At 41.4% G+C, this 19488-nt stretch overlaps 1 protein-coding gene across 1 annotated transcript; it reads right to left on the bottom strand.

The window, feature by feature from the left end:
* Positions 1 to 12707: 12707 nt before the first annotated feature.
* On the bottom strand, positions 12708 to 14334 carry LOC120295656 (DELLA protein RGA2-like). Its single transcript, XM_039316948.1, has one exon. It carries the CDS (start codon positions 14332 to 14334, stop codon positions 12727 to 12729), a length of 1608 nt encoding a protein of 535 aa, XP_039172882.1. The 3' UTR covers positions 12708 to 12726.
* Positions 14335 to 19488: the final 5154 nt, after the last annotated feature.

Here is a 19488-nt window from a genome sequence, read left to right as displayed (position 1 = left end):
TTATAACTTTTAAAAGAAAATCCTAGAAAATGTTGACATTGCATCAATTCCATGCCTTGTCACCACTTGCCACATCGTCTTTAAAATAGTTCATATTAATTTTACTTGTCATTAAAATCAAGTCATCTCAAACATCATTAATTTAATAATTCATGCATATTAAACTCGGGTTAAAATTGCATATAGGAAAACATCAAAAAGAATTAGTTTGAGATTTCATGATTATTTAGAACTCAATGTTTAGTTTAGGCTATGCATGCTACCTTTCTTTTTTTTCCTTTTTTCTTTTTTAATCAACATCTTTTGTATATTGGGAAATTCATCATAGTAAAGTTGTGCTTTGTTCTTGGCAATTTTTATTTGTTGCTTTGGTTTATCGAGTGCTAGATCATTGATTGTGCACCCTAGTGGTTAGCCTTAAAATTAATCAAGATTGCCTACAAAATATTTTTGAAAATAACATGATAAAGGTACCGTACCAAAAATGGAGTTAGATTAATATAATGTAATTAATTTCCCCAAACCCTTTGTATCTCTAGTTCATACATAGGGGTCTAATCAACCTACCAATAATTTATAGTGCTGACTCCTAATTGAGTTAATTCACATGTTAAATTGATTAAATTAAAACCCAAAAGTTTCCATACTACGTCCTTGGGCTTGGCAACCCACTAACTTTCCTATTGGTGACTTATCCATTGGAAGGTCCTCCCAAGTCTAATATACATTGAAAGTATGTTAAGTGAATGTCGCCAAAACAAGAAAATAATATATTCCCTTTCTCTATAAATCAAAACGACACTGTAACCTAGATAATCGGGATAATGCATCAATGACTCTCGATCATTCGTGTAGCATGTGCATTTAATCAATTATTGATGAAAACTTATTATCCATGACCATGCGTCTTTATTCTTTCTGAGAGAAAGTTTGCCCATGAAATTTCATTTATTTGTTACTCTTTAATACAGTTCGGCCCAAGCAATCATAGGAATGGTAGGTAATGCCAATTATACTAAAAATTAGTTTATAAAATTAGTTTGATACTCTAAGTGAGAGATTGGAGAGCAAAGTCTCTTTCTAAATGTCATTTCCTTATAATATAGTCATGGGTTTGGTGATTGTTAACGGAGGTTAAAAATAGATAACTACGGTAGAAATTGTGTGAAATGAGACTTAGATATATTTAACATGTATTATTTAATACATGGGTAATTTAGAAATACATCTATTTTCTTTCTTTATTAAAGTAATATTAGAATAAGTGGAGAAATAAATGTATAGATATGATTTTCTTTTTCCTGTTTTCCTCCAAAAATTTCCGGAAAAAGAAAAATAGCGTTGTTTAAAATTTGAAAAATACATAATTATTGCACTTTTAAAGATTTTTTTATCAAACACTTTTAAAGGTTTCATGCGTGTGATTTTAACTAAATAAAAAGTTTTCAATCTACAAATCTTAAGAAAAAGTAAAATACGTGTAACGAAAAACAACATATGGGGGATGACTATTGGAGTCTTGATTTTTGGTAATATTAATAAAAGGAAAAAAAGAAAGAAGAAGGAAAAAAAACTAAAACACCCTTTTTACATGTATTTTGAGTAAATTTGGCCCCTGCATATATTGTTTCCCCATTTGCGGCTCTGCGTCCCTCCGACGGACCGTGGCCGTGAGGAGCGATGGCAAGGGGAAAGGCGGGCGGCTTTCCTTGATGGGCCGGCATAGTCGCCTCCACCAATGGCATCGCTGGATGGGAAAGTAATGGGGAATATTGGGTTAGAGGACAATGGAGGGCACTTTGGAGGCGGTTTGGAGAGGCGGGTCGAAGTGGAGATGGACCGGAAGGACCGCTAAGAAGCTCGAAAACTGAGGTGAATTTGATAGATATGGTTGATTATGGCTTATTGCCTTTATAACCATTTTCTAAGGCTTGGAGTAGTTAGTTTACCTCAGCTGAATGGGTTCTTGGATATCAGTTGCTCTAGAATGGTTAGCTTTGTTGTGTTTGACTGAATGCAGCACCTTGTGTCCATAGTTGAGTTCGGAGGACGGGAGGGAGGGAGGGTAGTAGTGTTTGAGGAATAGGATAAATATTTTTCAAGATAAATCGGGCATACTATGTTTTGACGCCATGCTTGCTCCTTAGAGTGTATATAGTTGTTCTGAGTTGGTTGTTGCTTCTTGCAATTGTATAATAATGTTCTACGCACTTGTTTGCAGGATGGAAATTTTGTCGTGTGTAATTACCTACCCGAGTAAACACAGCATGAGATGCAGTTTGGAATAGGCGGGCTCATTTACTTGTGTAACTTCCGATTCATCGACCAGTCAAACCCTCCTAGGGGAGATATTATGCTCCTCTGTATGCAGCGAGACTTTCAGACATTAATAGATTATGTGAAATGTGTGAAAAGTGAGATGTCACGGGATCTCCTCTTTGTTTTGCTACAATTCAAGAAGCATCTTGTCCAATCGAGGTGTTTATTAGTCTTTTAAATGGACTTGGCAGTTTAGCAGTTACGAGACTTATCAAGCTACATCAGGGAAAACTACCCTCAATTCCTCTTACAGAAATTAGCAGGTTAGTAGGAATACCAAAAGTATTTTAGGAGAATTATGGGGTTCTTTGGAATTTGTCAAAGTGCGGGGGGCAAGATAAGCATCTCAAATGCAGCTCAAATGGTAACTACTGATCTGTGGCTCGATCCTGCTGAGATGAACATGCAATGTGTTGCTTAATACTCGACATTTCTCATTTGATTATTTATTATGATTTTTGTTTGCATTAATAGTTGGAAGAATCATGTATGTTATTTTGGATGATGATGTTGTTTTGGGTGAGGTTCACAGTGGAAGTGTACTTTTTCCAACTTTTGGATGTGCAATTGCCACAAAATCTCATGTTTATCTGTATATGTAGCGTTGTATTAGGTTAAGCATTTGACATTTAGGAATTAAATTCCCTGAAATTCTTATATATAGAGGTCTAGCAGTTGTTGTTAACCTAAATAGAAGTCTTTTGGCAGCTATTTGATCATCAGTATAATGTGGGGTTGCTTCTGTTCGACAAAAAGGAGTGGAACCTGAAGTTTGAAGAGTTTGGTCAAGCATAATCAAAAGCACGACGGCTTATCCAACGAGAACAATCGGCACATCTGATTGTAATGTCTGAAGCTAAGAAGAAAGAGGAAAATCTGAGGAAAGCTTTGGCTTTTGAAAGGCAGTGCATGGCAAATGTATGCTATTTCTTGCGGATAGTCTTGCAATTTGAATGCTCTAGATTTTGCATTGCATTTTAACTGTCTTATATTTTAGAAATACAGTCAACTAATGACAAGCTGTCTACTGAATTTGTGTTAGCAAAAATTCGTTCATGGGCATTAGGGATTGCTAAATCGGATAGTTTAAAGGTAAAACAAACTCAATTGCCAAATGATTCTTCTATGATCTGGCATAACGACCGTACTCCCGGTGGAGAACTCTTTCTGGAGCACCAGTTTGATTCCGATTGCCAAATTATGTGTTGCTAATCATATTAGATTAGCCACTCTGGTTGATTGTGTTAATCTAGTGGTCGATGAATATGAGAGTGCTCTACCGATTCTTAAAAAAAGTTCAAGATCTTTGTCTGTATATTTTCATGAATTATTGATGAAAATCTTCTTGTGCCAAAAAGGTTAACGAGAGCGCTGTTTTAGCTTTGTTTGGTTCTTGTGGGGTTATGGTATAATTTGAGAAGAGCTTGCTCCTTTCATTCAATTGAAGTTTCAGTTTTGTGGCAACAAGTCACCATCTTCTTAAAAGTAAGTTTTCTAACTCCTCTGTAATAGCCAAGTGTGAAAAGGAAAATAAGTATTGCTTTTGTAAGCTCGTTTCACGCTGTCGGGATTTATGCCATTATGGATCTTATTTGCTAGCCTCCCTTTCCCTACAATCTGACCCTTCTCAGACATGGAGTATGTGATTGCACTGCGCACACATAGAGTTGCAGCACATGCATAGGCATGTTTTAGACAAATTTATGTCTAGGGAAAATAGTAGATTGTCGACGTTGGTTTAATATGTGGCAATGTGGGGCCATATTTTCCTATTTTAGTATAAAAAGTCGAGCTTTATCCTTGTTTCTTCCTTTGCCTGGTTGCACTGCAAATGGGAAGATATAACGAGAGCCATTCCTCAACTTGATTTTTTTGAATATCTTCTCTCATGCGAGTGCTGGAAGTGAATGTGATTAGCATTTGAAGTCTTCCATATTTTAGTTACATAGATGAACTTCGTTAATGCAGCTTGAGAAGGCTCTGCACGAACTACATAATGAGCAGGACCGAATAAAGCTTGATTCTGAGAAGAAGTTGTCTCAAGCGACTGCTTTGACTATTGGAATGGAGGATAGGTCATTAGAGGTGAATGAGACACTACACGACGTTGATGCCAAACTTCATAGGTCAGCAGAAAAGGTTCACAATTGGACTTGAAGATGCAAGAGATGGAGGCATGCGAAAGTGTACTTTGAAGGGAGCATTTTTCTTTGAAAACTGAGTATGCTCTTTTCAACCTATGCATCTTTATGCATCATGCATGATAAAGTTGGTTACACTGCTATAGCTGTAAGAAATACTCAGCAAGTGATGTTGCAAATCTGACCTTTTTTGGCAGGCAGGAAGCACATGGGGCTGCATCTTATAAACAGAGAAAATTTACAAGAGTGGGATCAAAAGTTGCAGGAAAGGGAAAAAAAAGCTGTGTGAGGATAGGAGAATCCTTAACGTGAAGGAGGGAAAGGCCAATGAAATTGACCAACTTCTTATGCAGAAGGAGATTGATCTTGAAGAAGCTTACAGAAACATGATGTCATCCAAATCAATGTTGTATGAGAAAGAGAAAGATATAAATCAAAGTTTAGCGGACTTGGCTGCAAAAGAAAAGGTAAGTTCACTGTTCAGTGCTGCTGGTTCTCCTGTCGGTCTTTGCAATCAACCTACATCATATTTTTCCAATAGTTGCTTAGTTCACTATTCAATTTGGTTGCAGGAAGTACAGTAAGAAGAAAGCATTATAAGATCAAAAGAGGAAAAGCTTTTTGCATTGGACAACAAGCTGACTCTGGGAGAGAATGTGAATTGGATGCATAATCTATCTCTAGAAATTACTGATTTATTACATACTGAACAAAGTTTTTCAAGATGGACTTGGATTTGATGGTTTTTCTACTTATGATCATTATTTTGTAATCCATCTTCTTGTAGGTGTCGGATCAGTTCTTTCTGGACAGAATAGCTTTATTATTTTGGCAAGTATAGTCCAACTAATTTATAAAATTGCCGTGCCTCATGCTTCTTGTCCTTGTCAATGGCACTGCTTATGATTCAACACAAATATGATTAGCTCAAAAGGCATTTTCTTCGTGGAGAAGGGGAGATAATGATAGGTTGGCGATTCATATTCCAAAAGATCATCACAATCAGACTCCACAATCATGTCAAAACCATGAGAGCTAGACATCACATCACATCCCCTTAATCACGACTGATCTCCTCAGCAGATTTGAATACAGCGTAGTAATCAGCTGATGTGGATTGATCGTTGTTGTTGCTATTGTCGCCATGGCCATGGCTGTGGCTGCGGGGGGTTCAGATCATCCTCATTGGGCAACTATTACTTATGATTCACTGATAGAAAGTCGAAGAAGACGGGTGTTGATGCGATTGCCTTGTTCGGCAGTGCGGCAAGTGTTGAAACTTAAGGGGGATGGAATCGTCCCTAGGGCTTGGTGAGTCCAGGATGAATACTTGGGGTGGATTTGAGGATGATCCCGCAAGTGTGGCGGCCTCACCTTCATATTTCTGAATGGTGAGCCACGATTTTAATGGCCTCCTCTCTCGTACATCTCTTCTTTCTTGCCCATCGTCATGTTGCTGATGTTGCTGTTGTCCCTCTCTCCACCACCACCTCCTCTTTCACGCGCGGGGTCGACAGAGTTGGAGATGGCCAAATTGAAGTCGGCTCTTTGGGCTCTTGCGCCCTCCAGATTCGCAGGATTGCTCCCATCAAGCGAGGCTCTCTTTTGTTGTTCCTCTGTAATTGCCTCCAGTTACTTCTCGTTGGCCTCTATTCTCTCCTGCAGCTTCCTCTGTACCTGTTTTTTGTTTTGGATTTGAGTGATTGGCATGAAATGGTTTGGCTTTCTCCAAGGCTTTTAATCCCCCTAAACATTAAGAACGTACTTCTCTTAATTAAATACTATCTTAGTAAAGCTTATCTTTGGATATATCTCTAATTAACACATCTTGTTGTGACTTTGGATCAAAGATTGCATCATATTAATAGTGATAAGACTTTTAATCGACTGTACCATTGCCATGTTTCGTGTTCCCTAATAATCTCCAATGCACTTTTATGAATATTCCTTTTTAAAGAAATAAATTGCCAAAAAGAAATTATTCATACCTCAAGTTGAATTCTCCTTTGAGCTTCCTTTTGAAGCTCTAAAGCCTCTGTAGATAGGATTTCTCTGTTGGGATGCATGATCTATTAGCCAAGTTGATAGATGGATGTGTTTCTTATTAAGTTTGAAGCCATGACTTACTGTAAAGATCCCAAACAATATTTGTTTTAGACATCAAGCAAGAATTGATTTCTCTCTACTTTATACAATATTTTTCTTAGTAATGCATATATATGAGAGATTTAGGAGAAGATATATCATTTGTGAAGTATGTGGAGAATTTGTTATTGAGAATCAAGATATATCATTTGTGAAGTATGAGGAGAATTCGTTGTTGAGAATCAATCTCTTACCATATTTCCTCCATTGGTGGCCGTTGATCCAATTAGGGCAGAATATTGTCCTTCTATAAAATGAGTAATTCTCAATTCATGTTAGACGTATCAAGATCCATGCGTATATCTTAACTGATAACAAATCAAATAAAATAAATATGAGAAATTAATGAAATGGATGTATCATTTGTTAAAGTACCCAAGTAACTCGAAGTTGATAATCATTTCTTGATAAAATGTCCTCCGTTGTTGCTTGTTGTTGATCATATTCTGGTCTAGTCTTGTCCGTATATCTGAAGTATTGTTGTGCAAAAATGAGTAAGTTTACATTTCATGTTAGAATTACTTAGATCCATATATATAATTTAGGTCCGTCTAAACCTCTTTCATCCTCTGCCCAATAACAAGATAAATGAAATAACAAAAAAAATTAACTTCTATTCTTATCAAGTTAAACAAGCTAGTTATAATCCAATTAATGTCTATCAAATCGTGTCTCGAAATCATATGAACAACGGAACCATCTTTTCAGGTCTTCTCTTTTTCTAAATTCTAAGAGATCTTCATGCGATGCTTACCATATATGCAATCGTTCTTCCCAAAAAGAAAGTTCACTTAATTTTTGAATTATGCGGAACATCACTTAAATAGATAAATTACTTTTCAGACAAAGTCAGAAGCAAAAGACCATGAATTTTGGCCATTAATTACCTCGGAAGCGAGGTGTCGACGCTCTCACTTCCCTCGGAGACCTCGGACCTGACACTGGCATTGGTCGGGACCGGCAAGACCTCGTTGGACTCGCCGCTGCTTGATAGGGATAGGCTGTTGCTTGACGACCTGAGGACATTGACGACCAGATGTTCTGCGAACAGGGGCTGCCCTATGTTGTTGCCAGTTTGAGAGTGAGCGTCGAAGAGATCTGCGAGCTTCTTCGTGGGATTCTGGGCATGGAGGAGGTCCTGGATCGCGTGCTTGCGGCTTGAGGGTAGGTTCTTAGGCTAAGCGAAACGCTCCATTGATGAGAGACGTCTTGTGCTTTGCTTTGTGATGAGGAGCGAAAGTCGAGAGAGAGAGATGAGGACAAAAGAGCTCAGGGTCATGAGCACGAAGCAAGGAAGATGAACGGGAGGTGGTGCGAAAATTCCTCGTCCTACGGGGTCTAGATAAAAATGAATATCTGGTCTTGTTAGTAACATTATTGTAATAATTGTTATCATATTCATATCTTGATTGGAGTGATGATTAAATTCTCTTAAATGTCATATTATGCACATGTGCACGTGACCCAAAATTATATTCATGAAGACTAAGGAGATTGGAAAAATTGTTCAAAATGTCCTAAACTTATTGCATGTTAGCCAATTGAGTCTAAACCTTTCAATTTTCCAAATTTAGTCCTAAACCTTTTTACTTTTTGCCAATTGAGTCAATATGGCTCACTTTAACTGGAAATTACCAACTAGACGGATGGTTTTGTCGTGACACTTTTTAAATAATATTTTGATTTTTAAAAATTTTTATTTACTTTTTTGCTTTTTTTTTGTGGAGTTTCGGATCTAGGGCCAGCTAACCCTCACTAGTTTTGGGTGAGGGCGTCATGCCTCTCACTAGCTCTAGGTGAGGGCTACAACGCCCTTGCTAGTGAAAGCAAGGGAGCGTGAGCCCTCGCCTAGAAACGACAAGCCCTCACTTGGCCCTATTTGGTGAGGGCATCATGGCCCTTGGAGCCCTTGCCTGGCCAGATCTGGCGAGGGCGTTGCGGCCCTCACTGTTTCTGGGCGAGGGCTCACACGCCCTCACTTTTGCTAAGGGGTGGTTAGGTCGTTCTCTTTCGAAGATGGAGGTTTTTAAGGAACAGCCGGTAAAATCAAGATATTGCATGCTCATGAAATACTCAGGGAATTGTCCCTCGACAAGGAGAATGCACAGAAATATCCCTTGATCTTCCTCTTGTGTGAGGTGATCCTAATAAAAGAGGAGAGATGAACATACACTCAAACATTGACTGAATATGATAATTCCAAACATGACCATCATAACAAGTACATGCTACAAGTTATATAGACATCAAAAGCAATATTTAAAGATAAAATTAAAATGAAGAATCCGTTAGTTAATGAATCAAAATTGCTAGGTTCAACCTTAAAATGCATGTTGAGATTCGCATAAATTGTGTGTAACAAAAAACAACATATGGAGATGAAAATTGAAGTCTTTTTTTTTTTTTTTCGGTAATATAAGTAAAAGGAAAAAAAGAAATAAGAAAAGACAAAAACTAAAAACACCCTTTTTTAATATTCATGATATGTCGAAATTTGTTATCAAACTAGTGGGGAATACATGGAATATAAAATACTTTTTTCTTATTGGTTTGATAATTGCATAACCTGGACTTATGCACATTGACAGTGACACTCTTCTAATCTTGTTTTCTACTTTGCTTGGATGGAACTCCACGAGCTGAGGTACGATGGACTTTGACTAGAGATAACTTAGTCCTTGTTGGATTTTTGACTTCTAATTTTGATATTTTAGTCATAACAAGTCAACAACTACTCAGCTATAAGTAAACTTGCACATCCTTTCAATTTAATGTTTTTGCAAGGACGGAACTAGCACACCAATATAAATCAGAGGAAAATTACCAAAACTGTCCTCTTTTTTTTTTACCAATTCCATCCTAAAACTTTTACAATTATGTCAATTCAATTCATCTAAATAATTTTGGAAGGCGAGCGCTAAAGTGAAGGCTAGCTAGTGTCGGTTGTTTGGGCAACGCGATGTAAAAAATTTTAAATAATATATATTTTTAATTTTTCCTTTTTCCTTTTCCTTTTTTTCTTTCTCTTTTTTTTTTTTTTTTTGCCAGACTAAATTAGTACAAATGCAAAATTTTTCAAACTGAATTGATAAAAAAAAAAGGTTTAGGACGAAATAGGAAAAATTGTAATAGATTTAGGACATTTTTAGTAATTTTCCTTATGAATCGATTAGGTGCTCAAAGAGCTTTGAATACATTATTTTAACTTGTCAGCATAAAAAATGAAAAATTGTATGATTCTATCATGTTCGGTTTAGTTGAATTTGAATCAACAAGATCCATTAGCATCTATATTTGCATGAGGTCGGTGAAAATATTTACATTTATTTGGTGAAAACAAAGTCAACCTAGCTAGCGTGAAACATTGGAGACAGGTCAAACATGTGATGAGTCAGGCACTGTAATTCTAGGTATTTTTCGTCAAATAAAAAGGACTAGAGCTAACATTGTTAGAAGCAGAAGGAATGATAAATTACTTAGGAGTAGGTTGTTCATTTCCAGGTTGTTGTTTCATGATGATCATAGTGAATCCAAACCTCACCTATTCTTTGAGTGCGGTTGTTCTCATCATATCTGGGTTCGCATTTTGCAAACGTGTTTCGTTCATCGAAGCATTGGCAATTGGAATGTTGGACTATCTTGTTTGAAGCAAGACAAACTAAAAGAAGTAAATTTCGCAAGTGTTTGTTGCATTCATCAATGGAAAGCTAGCAACTCCAAGCTGCATTCAATCTTTTCCTCTACCTCTTGTCAATGTTGTGATTCAAACTCTTGAGATTCACAGTCAAACATAGCTTCGACATATATAGGGACTCTCGAGGTTACAATCACCTTTGAGCTGCATTTGAGATTACATGCTATGGAGGAGAGCTCCCTCATATTATGAATCCCGCCCCTTCGCAATTCCAATCGCGGCCAACTGTCTGTCTGCATCATCTCTATACGAACTTTTCCTTTTCTCCTCAAACACCTTTCCCTTTTCACCCTCTTCCTCATTAGAGCTCAATTTATCCACTTGTCTTAATGTTTGTTCGACTGTGGCATTGCGTTTCACGAGACCCTTCAAAACAATGAAGAATTCGGGTTTAGTGTCGGGCTTGGACTTTGATCCTGCAACATAGCGAGAGCTACTCAATGAAGCAAGGGTCCTCGTGTTTTTTTGGAGCTTGCGCAGGGCTTTTTTAGTGTAACTGCCAGCTTGAGGAAGGACATTCAAAGGCAAAGTACTAGCGGACAACTAAGATTGCTCCTCTATTAAACTAGGAAAGGTGATATCACCATCATGGACAGAAATTAAAGTACAAATATGAGCATCTTACCACTTTAAGTGTCATTCATGTCGAAAACTAATTTCTGCTTTTAGTTTCATAAAAAGAACAAATTACTCGTAAAACTATTCGATCCCAAAATGGAAAGAAATGTAGGAATCAACTTAAAATGTTATATCAGCTATTGAAAATCAAGGCTTAATTCTTAAGGAAATAGAGGTACAAATAGCAGTTAAAACAATTCTCTCCTTATCCCCAGCATGACGATGCAAATAGAATAATGCGCGACACTCTCTCTCCCTCCCTCCCTCCCTCTCCCTCTCCCTCTCCCTCTCCCTCTCCCTCAAGACCGAGTAGAATTGGAGATTGAGCTAAGCTGCAAACTTCTACGAACCTCCGGAAATGATGTAATAGGTGGAGCCTCACAACAGCTATCAACGGAGGAGAAAATATTGGGTGGTCCGGACCGCCACGTCAGCATGGTCCCGGACCACTCACGCGGCGCCACGTGTGAGGGGAGGGAGACAGAGAATAGAAAGAGGAGAGAGAGCGTCAGAGAGATGGGACACGGGCAGGTCCTTTGGTTCCCTCCCCTCACACGTGGCGCCGTGTGAGTGGTCCGGGACCACGCTGGCGGTCCCGGACCCAATATTTTCTCATCAACGGAGAAGAAAGAGTGCACACAAGAATTCAATACACGCCAACGAAACAAATAGAATAACGCAGGAAATGAATGCAACCAACATAAAATTTCCCCGATAAATCTAAACATCTCTCTTTTTATTACTCAATTGCTTGGGTGGGGAAATGGGATTCTTTTCTTCTTTTCCCATTTTCTCAGGAAATACACCTTCTAAACAATACAATATCGCCATCGCCATCGCCATCCATAGCACATGATATCCACATACGTACATCAATTTGGTTAACGCCAAGAGGATGCGACGGTGAGAGTTCGGCCCTGCCAGCCGAAGCAAAACCCACCATTCTCTTCTTTCAACGTGAATAATCCCTTCCATCCCCAAAGGCCGAGCCACCAATTCAATGATTCGGCCACTTGTGGACCCAGCGGCCTCAACTCGAACCTAGCCATCCCCATGCGGGCCCTCCACGTCCCGAACACCTCGCATCTTTCAACCCGGTCCCTACCTTCGCAAGCAACCCAGTTCCCCAATTTCCGTCTCAGCCCCTCCTCCGCCCTAGCTGGCTTCGAGTTGTCCCTCGGCACTGAAGACTCGATCGACTCGAGCAGCCCCCCGTAGTACGCCAGCGCCTCCCCAACGCGCATCGGGAATGGGGCCGTGTTCCCGTTCATCTCCTGCTCCACCAGCGTCACCACCTGCGGCGCGCCCCTTCACGCGCCGGAGGAGCTCGTCGCGCGTGTTCTCCGCGGACACGCTCTTGTCCGGCATTCTGTACAGCTTGAACGCCAAGTTCACCGCCAGCACCTCGTCGGGCTCGCAGCCCAGCGAGTCGCGGCTCAACTCGCTCAGCTTCTGCCTCACGATGTTAAATACTAACCTAACTCCCCTACCGACCGCCATTGCAGTCAGTTCCATTCCAACCATCCTGAGCCTCTTCTCACCGTAGAAGCTGTCTGCGAGCGCCGTGATCTTAAGGGTGGATTGATTGCCCGCCTGACGCATGGACAGCTCGTCAAGGAGATGGTTGTACTGTCGTTCCAGACCAATAACGAAATCAATTACATGGAGCTTGTTAGTGGAGGGTTGCTCCGACGCAGCTTCCACAATCGCGAGATTGGCAGCCTTGAAACCGAGCCAGAAACAAGGAGACAGTTCGTAAAGTGACCGAACCACTAGGCCTCCCCGTGGTGGTGGTGGGGGCCGCCGGAATCAGTGCGCCGCCCCGGCGCTCGGGCCACCGAGCCGCCACACCGAGGTGGCGATGAGCGGCCGCGTGTGCCACCCAAGCATCAGGCACCCGCCGTTCTCCTCCACCCGGTACCCGTCCTCGCTGGTGAACAGGGCCAGCAGCATGCTCGCCTGCTTGAACGCGTTCGACCCGAGGTGGGCCGGCGCGAACCCAGCGGCGCCGAGGCGGGCCCGCCACTGGGCGAGGGTCTCGTGGCGCTCGACCCGGTCGGCGCCCTCGCACGCCACCACGTTGCGGATCTGCTTTCCGAGGTAGACCTCCGACATGGCCTTGTCCTGCGAGCTGGCGCAGCCCTCCAGGGAGTCGAACATGGTGGAGTAGTAGTGCAGCGACTCGTTGAACCGGTCCACGAAGACCGGCCCGTTGTGGTTGGCCTCCTGCTCGACCACTGTCACGATCGCCGGCCGCACCTGCCGCACCATGCCCAGCACCTTCTCGATCGCCCCCGGGCGGGCCAGCAGCTTGTGCAGCTCGAACACCGAGTTGACCGCCACCGCCTCGTCGTCGCTCGGCCGCAGCTCCAGCATCGACGCGTCGAGGTCGGCGAGGCTGTTGGCGGCGAACCCGCGGTACTCGAACTCGATGTGGATGGTCTCCGCCAGCCGGGCCAGCTTCCACCCTACCTCCTGGAGGCGGTCGGAGTTGTCCGGGGCGGGGGGGCCGATCCCCGCGAGGCGGAAGGCGGGCGGACCGCCGGTGCGGACGGCGAGGGCCTGCATCAGCGCCGGCCACTGGAGGCCCTGGTTAATGCTGAAGTCGATGACGTGGACGCGGCTCTTGCCCTCGAAGGCCTCCAGGATGGCCTGGTTCGCGGTGAAGTGGGCGAATTTGAGGTACGGGCAGGTCTCGTAGAAGTGCATCTGGAGGGTGTCGGTGAGGGAGTGGTCCCACGGCGGGTTCTGCGGGTAGACCTGGTAGATCCGCCGCGCCAGCCCCTCCGCGAAGAAGGTGGCGACCTTCCTCATCGCCCCGGCCTGCGAGAACGCCAGGAACCTGATTTGCTTCACCAGCGCCTCCGCGATGCTGAGGTTGCTCTGCTGGACGGCCTCCGCGCAGGCAGACAAGCGCGTCAGGATCTCCGAAGCCACATCTACTCTGCCCTCGTCTATCGCCGTCGCGGCCCCCACTAGCGACTGCTCCCAAAAGATGGATACCGATGACCTCTGGACGGGGGGCTTGACGGTCTCCACCGGAGACCTCTGGAGTCTCCGGACGGGGGTCTTGAAGCTCTCTACCGGAAAACTCTGGACGGGGGTGTTGACGCTCTCTAACGGAGACATGATGCTCTCACTTCCCTCGGAGACCTCGGAACTGACAAAGGCGTTGCTCGGGACCTGCAAGACCTCATAGGACTCAGAGCCGCTCGATAGGGATTGGGTGTTGGTGCTGAACGAACCGAGGACGCTGACGATCAGATCTCCCGCAGACAAGGGCTGCCGTGGGTCATCGCCAGTTTGAGAGTGAGCGTCGAAGGCATCTATGAGCTTCTTGGGATTTTGGCCACAGAGCTCCTGGATCGCGCGCTTGCCGCTGGAGGAGAGGTTCTTAGGCCAAGCGCAACGCTCCATTGATGAGAGAGGTCTTGTGCTTTGCTTTGTGATGAGGGAGGAAAGTGAAGAAAGAGAGAGAGAGAGAGAGAGAGAGAGAGAGTGGCTTTTTGACAAAGACAAAAGAGCTCATGGTCATGTGCGAAGGAGGCAAGGAAGATGAGGGGGAGGTGGGGCGAAAGTTCCTTGTCTTGGGGGATCTAGCCATCTCCACGCGCTTAGTGGGAGGTGGTGCGAAAGTTCGACGTCTTGCGGGATCTAGCCAAGCTACGAGCAGTTGGGTCGATCTCAAATGGTATAATGATAAATGGTAAATCCCCCTTTCAGAAAAAATGAACATTTTGTCTTATTAGTATTGTTATTGGGGCAAATTTTAGAGAAGAATTTAAAGTGAAAGCATTTTCTCAACAAAAAAAAAAAAGGAAAGATTTAAAATTGACCTTATCTCAAATAATAATTTGGACTGACAAATTTAATCTCAAATAAAGCACCAAACTTACTAGTGAAATCTTAATATAACCAACGACATTTTCGTTCAAAATTCTTTTTCTTTTTTTTTTTTCTTTTTCTTTCTCAAGGACAGGTATCAATATGGGGTTTTTGGTGATATCCAAAAATTAATTTTAAGTAAAATTGTCATAACTATGTTATGTGTGTATTAATATGTTTGGACTAACTTGTGAATTTCTAAGAGAGAGACCACATCTTTAACAAGTGGTGGTCAGCTTGATCTCTTTCGAAGATGAAGGTTTCTAAGGAAGAATCGGTAAAATCAAGATGCTACTCGGGGAATTGTCCCTCGACAAAGAGAATACATAGAAATATCCCCTTGATCTTCCTCTTGTGTGAGGTGATCTTAGAGATGAACGTACACTCAAACATTGGCTTAATATGATAATTCCAAACATGACCATCATAAAAAGTACACACTGTAAGTTATATAGACATCAAAAGCAAGATTTAAAGATAAAAATAAAATGAAGAATCTATTAGTCCATGAATCAAAATTGTAGGTTCAACCTTAAAATGCATGTTGAGATTCACAAAAATCACGTGTAACAAAAAACAACATATGAGGATGAAAATTGGAGTCTTGTTTTTGGGTAATATTAGTAAAAGGAAAAAAGAAAGAAGAAAAGACAAAAACTAAGAACACCCTTTTTATATATTTTGAGTAAATTTGGCCCCTGCGTATATTGTTTCCCTCATTTGCGGCTCTGCGTCTACCCGACGGACTGTGGCCGCGAGGAGCGGTGGCAAGGGAAAAGGCGGTGGCTTTCCTTGATGGGCCGCCGCAGCCACCTCCGCCAGTGGCCTCGCTGGATGGGAATATAATGGGGAATGTTGGGTTGGAGGACAATTTTGGGGAGGGGGTTGGGGGTGGGGGGGGACTGGAGGCGGTTTGGAGAGGAGGGTCGGAGCGGAGATGGACGGGAAGGACCGCCGGGCGCTCGCTGAGAAGGTCATCGAGCTCGAAAGCTGAGGCGAGTTCGATAGATATTGTTGATTATGGCTTATTGCCTTTTTAACCATTTTCTAAGGCTTGGAGTAGTTAGTTTACCTCAGCTGAATGGGTTCTTGGATATCAGTTGCGCTAGAACGGTTAGCTTTTGTTGTTTTTGACTGAACGCAGCACCTCGTTTTCATAGCTCGGTTCGTAGAGAGAGAGGGAGGGAGGGGAGGAGGGTAGTAGTGTTTAAGGAACAGGATAAATATTTTTCGAGATAAACCGGGCGTCCTATTTCTTGACGCCAGGTTTGTTACTTCGAGTGTATAAAGCTGTCACCTTGTGTCCATAGTTGAGCTCAGAGAGAGAGAGAGAGGGAGGGTAGTAGTGTTTAAGGAATAGGATAAATATTTTTTGAGATTCACTGGGCATACTATGTTTTGACGCCATGCTTGTTACTTCGAGTGTATGAAGCTGTTTTGGGTTGGTAGTTGCTTCTTGCAATAGTATTATAATGTTCTATGCCCCTGTTTGCTGGATGGAAATTTTGTCGTGTGTAATTTACCTACCCGAGTAGAAAGAGCATGAGATGCAGTTTGGGATGGTGGGCTCATTACTTGTGTAACATCCCATTCATTGACCAGTCAAACCCTCCTGAGGGAGATATTATGCTCCTTCTTTTGCAGCGAGACTTTTCAGACATTGATAGATGATGCGAAAAGTGAGATGTCACCGAATCACCTCTTTGTTTGCTTCAATTCAAGAAGCATCTTGCCTGATCAAGTGCGTGGCATGGGACATGAAAGGACATGGATGCCATAGAGTGCATAGGCTGTCCTGAGATGACTTTGTTAACACGTTATTAGTCTTTAAATGGACTTGGCAGTTTAGCAGTTATGAGACTTATCATGCTACTTCAGGGAAAACTACCCCCAATCCTCTTACATAAAATTACCATTTCCGTAAGCAGGTTACTTGGAATCCCAAAAAAAATTTAGGAGAGTTACGTGGTTCTTTGGAATTTGTAAAAGTGTGAAGCAAGACAAGCCTTTCAAATACAGCTGAAATGGCAACTGATCTGTGGCTTGATCCTGCTGAGATGAACATGCAATATTTTGCTTAATACTTGACATTTCCCATTTGATTACTTATTGTGATTTTTTGTTTGCATTAACAGTTGGAAGAATTGTGTCTGCTATTTTGGATGATGGCGTTGTTGTTTTGTAGTGAGGTTCATAGTGGAAGAGTGTACTTTTGCCAACATTTGGATGTGCAATTGACACAAAATCTCATGTTTATCTGTATATGTAGTATTGAATTAGGTTAAGCTTTTGACATTTAGGAATTGAATTCCCTAAAATTCTTGTATACTGAGATCTAGCAGTTGTTGTTAACCCAAATAGAAGTCTTTTGGCAGCTATTTGATTATCAGTATAATATGGGGCTGCTTCTGATCGACAAAAAGAAGTGGAATCTGAAGTTTGAAGAGTTAGGTCAAGCATTATCAGAAGCACAACAGCTCCACCAATGACAACAATCAGCACATCTGATTGCAATGTCTGAAGCTGAGAAGAAAGAGGAAAATTTTAGGAAAGCTTTGGCTTTTGAAAGGTAGTGTTTGGCAGATGTATGCTACTTCTTGCTGATAGCCTTGCAATTTGAATTTTCTCTTATTTGAATGCTCTAGATTTTGCATTGCATTTTAACAGTCTTATATTTTGGAAATACAGTCAACTAATGACAAGCTGTCCACTGAATTTGTGTTGCCAAAATTTTGTTCATGGGCACTAGGGATTACTAAATCGGATAGTTTAAAGGTAAAGCAAACTCAATTGCCAGATGATTCCTCTATGATCTGGCATAATGGCCGTACTCCCAGCAGAGAACTCTTGCTGGAGCACTAGTTTGATTCTGATTGCCAAATTATGTGTTGCTATTCATGTTAGATTTCTGGTGACATAAAATCTGAGGAAAGCCTTGGCTTTTGAAAGGCAACATGTGGCCAGTGTATGCTACTTCTTGCTGATAGTCTTGCGATTTGAACTTTTGGTTATTTTAATGCTGTAGATTTTGCGTTGTATATATTTTCACCATCTTCTATTTTGGAAATACAGTCAACTAATGACAAACTGCTTGCTGAATTTGTGTCACAAAAACTTCGTTCATGGGCACGAGGGATTGCTAAATCGCATAGTTAAAAGGTAAAACAAGCTCAATTGTGAGATGATTCTTCTATGATCTGAAATAAGCATGGAGAACTCTTGCTGGAGCATTAGTCTGCTTCTGATTCCCAAATTATGTGTTGCCATTCATGTTAGAATTCAGAAGACATAAAATTAGGGGTGTTTCTCTGTTTTTTTTTTTTTTTTTTTAATGTTTTGTAAATATCTAGCTTAAGATTTTTTTGCTCTATTGTTGTCCATTCTCATGCATAAGGAATCAAAAGTAGGCAGTGGGGTTCAAGTGCAGAATTTTCTCTGGGCTAGTTAGTCCAAATTGTTGCCAAGTGCCACATTACAATATTTCATCCTTGTGGACAAGGAATCAAATGTAGTCACTGGGATTGATCAAGTGGGAATTTTCTCTAGACTAGTTAACCCAAATTATTGCATTAGTGCTAGATCGCCTGTGTGAATATGTGTGTTCATTGTGAGTATATTTAACTGCCTGCGGAGTCTATGATCAATGCCCTCCTTAATTCAGCACTTACTCGTATGTAGGACTTGTGTCCTTTCTTTTATTTTTGCCTCGTTTCTTTTCTTGCAATTGGTTTCTTGTGTCTTGGTAAAGTAGGACTTGTGTGAAAATGTTCAATTTTTCTATTTCCAGACAATTTTATTGACTATATGTAGCCAACTCAAGCATAAAAATCAACAGTCTGTGTTTGCTTGATTGGAGGGTGGATTAGCCACTCTGGTTGATTGTGTTAATCTGGTGGTTGATGAATATGAGGGTGCTCTACTGATTCTCAAAAATATTTCTAGATCTTTGTCCTTTCTTTATATTTTCATGAAGTAATGATGAAAATCTTCTTGCGCCAAAAAGGTTAATGAGAGCGCTGTTTTAGCTTTTTTGGGTTTTTGTGGGGTTATGGAAAAATTTGGCAAGAGCTTGCTCCTTTCATTCAACTGAATTTTCAGTTTTGTGGCAACGGGTCACCATCTTCTTGAAAGTAAGTTTTCTAACTCCTCTGTAAAAGCCAAGTGTGAAAAGGAAAAGAAGTACTGCTTTTGCAAGCTCGTTTCATGCATTAGGGATTTATGCCATTATGGATCTTATTTGCTAGCCTCCCTTTCCCTACAATCTGACCCTTTTCAAACATGAAGGTTTGTGATTGCACTGTGCACACAGAGTTGCAGGATATGCATAGGCATGTTTTAGACAAATTTCTGTCTAGAGTAAATACTAGATTGTCAACTTTGGTTTAATATGTGGTGATGTGGGGCCATATTTTCCTATTTTAGTATAAAAAGTCGAGCGTTATCTTTGTTTCTTCCTTTGCCAGAGTTGCACTGCAAATGGGAAGATATAACAAGACCCATTCCTCAGCTTGATTTTTTGAATATATCTTCTCTCATGTGAGCGCTAGAAGTGAATGTGATTAGCGTTTAAAGTCTTCCATATTTTTGTTACATGGATGAACTTCGTTAATGCAGCTTCAGCAGGCTCAGCACAAAACATGTAATGAACAGGACCAAATAAAGCTTGATTCTGAGAAGTTGACTCAA

The sequence above is a fragment of the Eucalyptus grandis genome, chromosome 1, assembly GCF_016545825.1.
Source record: "Eucalyptus grandis isolate ANBG69807.140 chromosome 1, ASM1654582v1, whole genome shotgun sequence".
Classification (NCBI taxonomy): domain Eukaryota; kingdom Viridiplantae; phylum Streptophyta; class Magnoliopsida; order Myrtales; family Myrtaceae; genus Eucalyptus; species Eucalyptus grandis.
The sequence above is the reverse complement of the archived record's forward strand: the minus strand, read 5'-3'. Positions and strand labels throughout refer to the sequence as shown.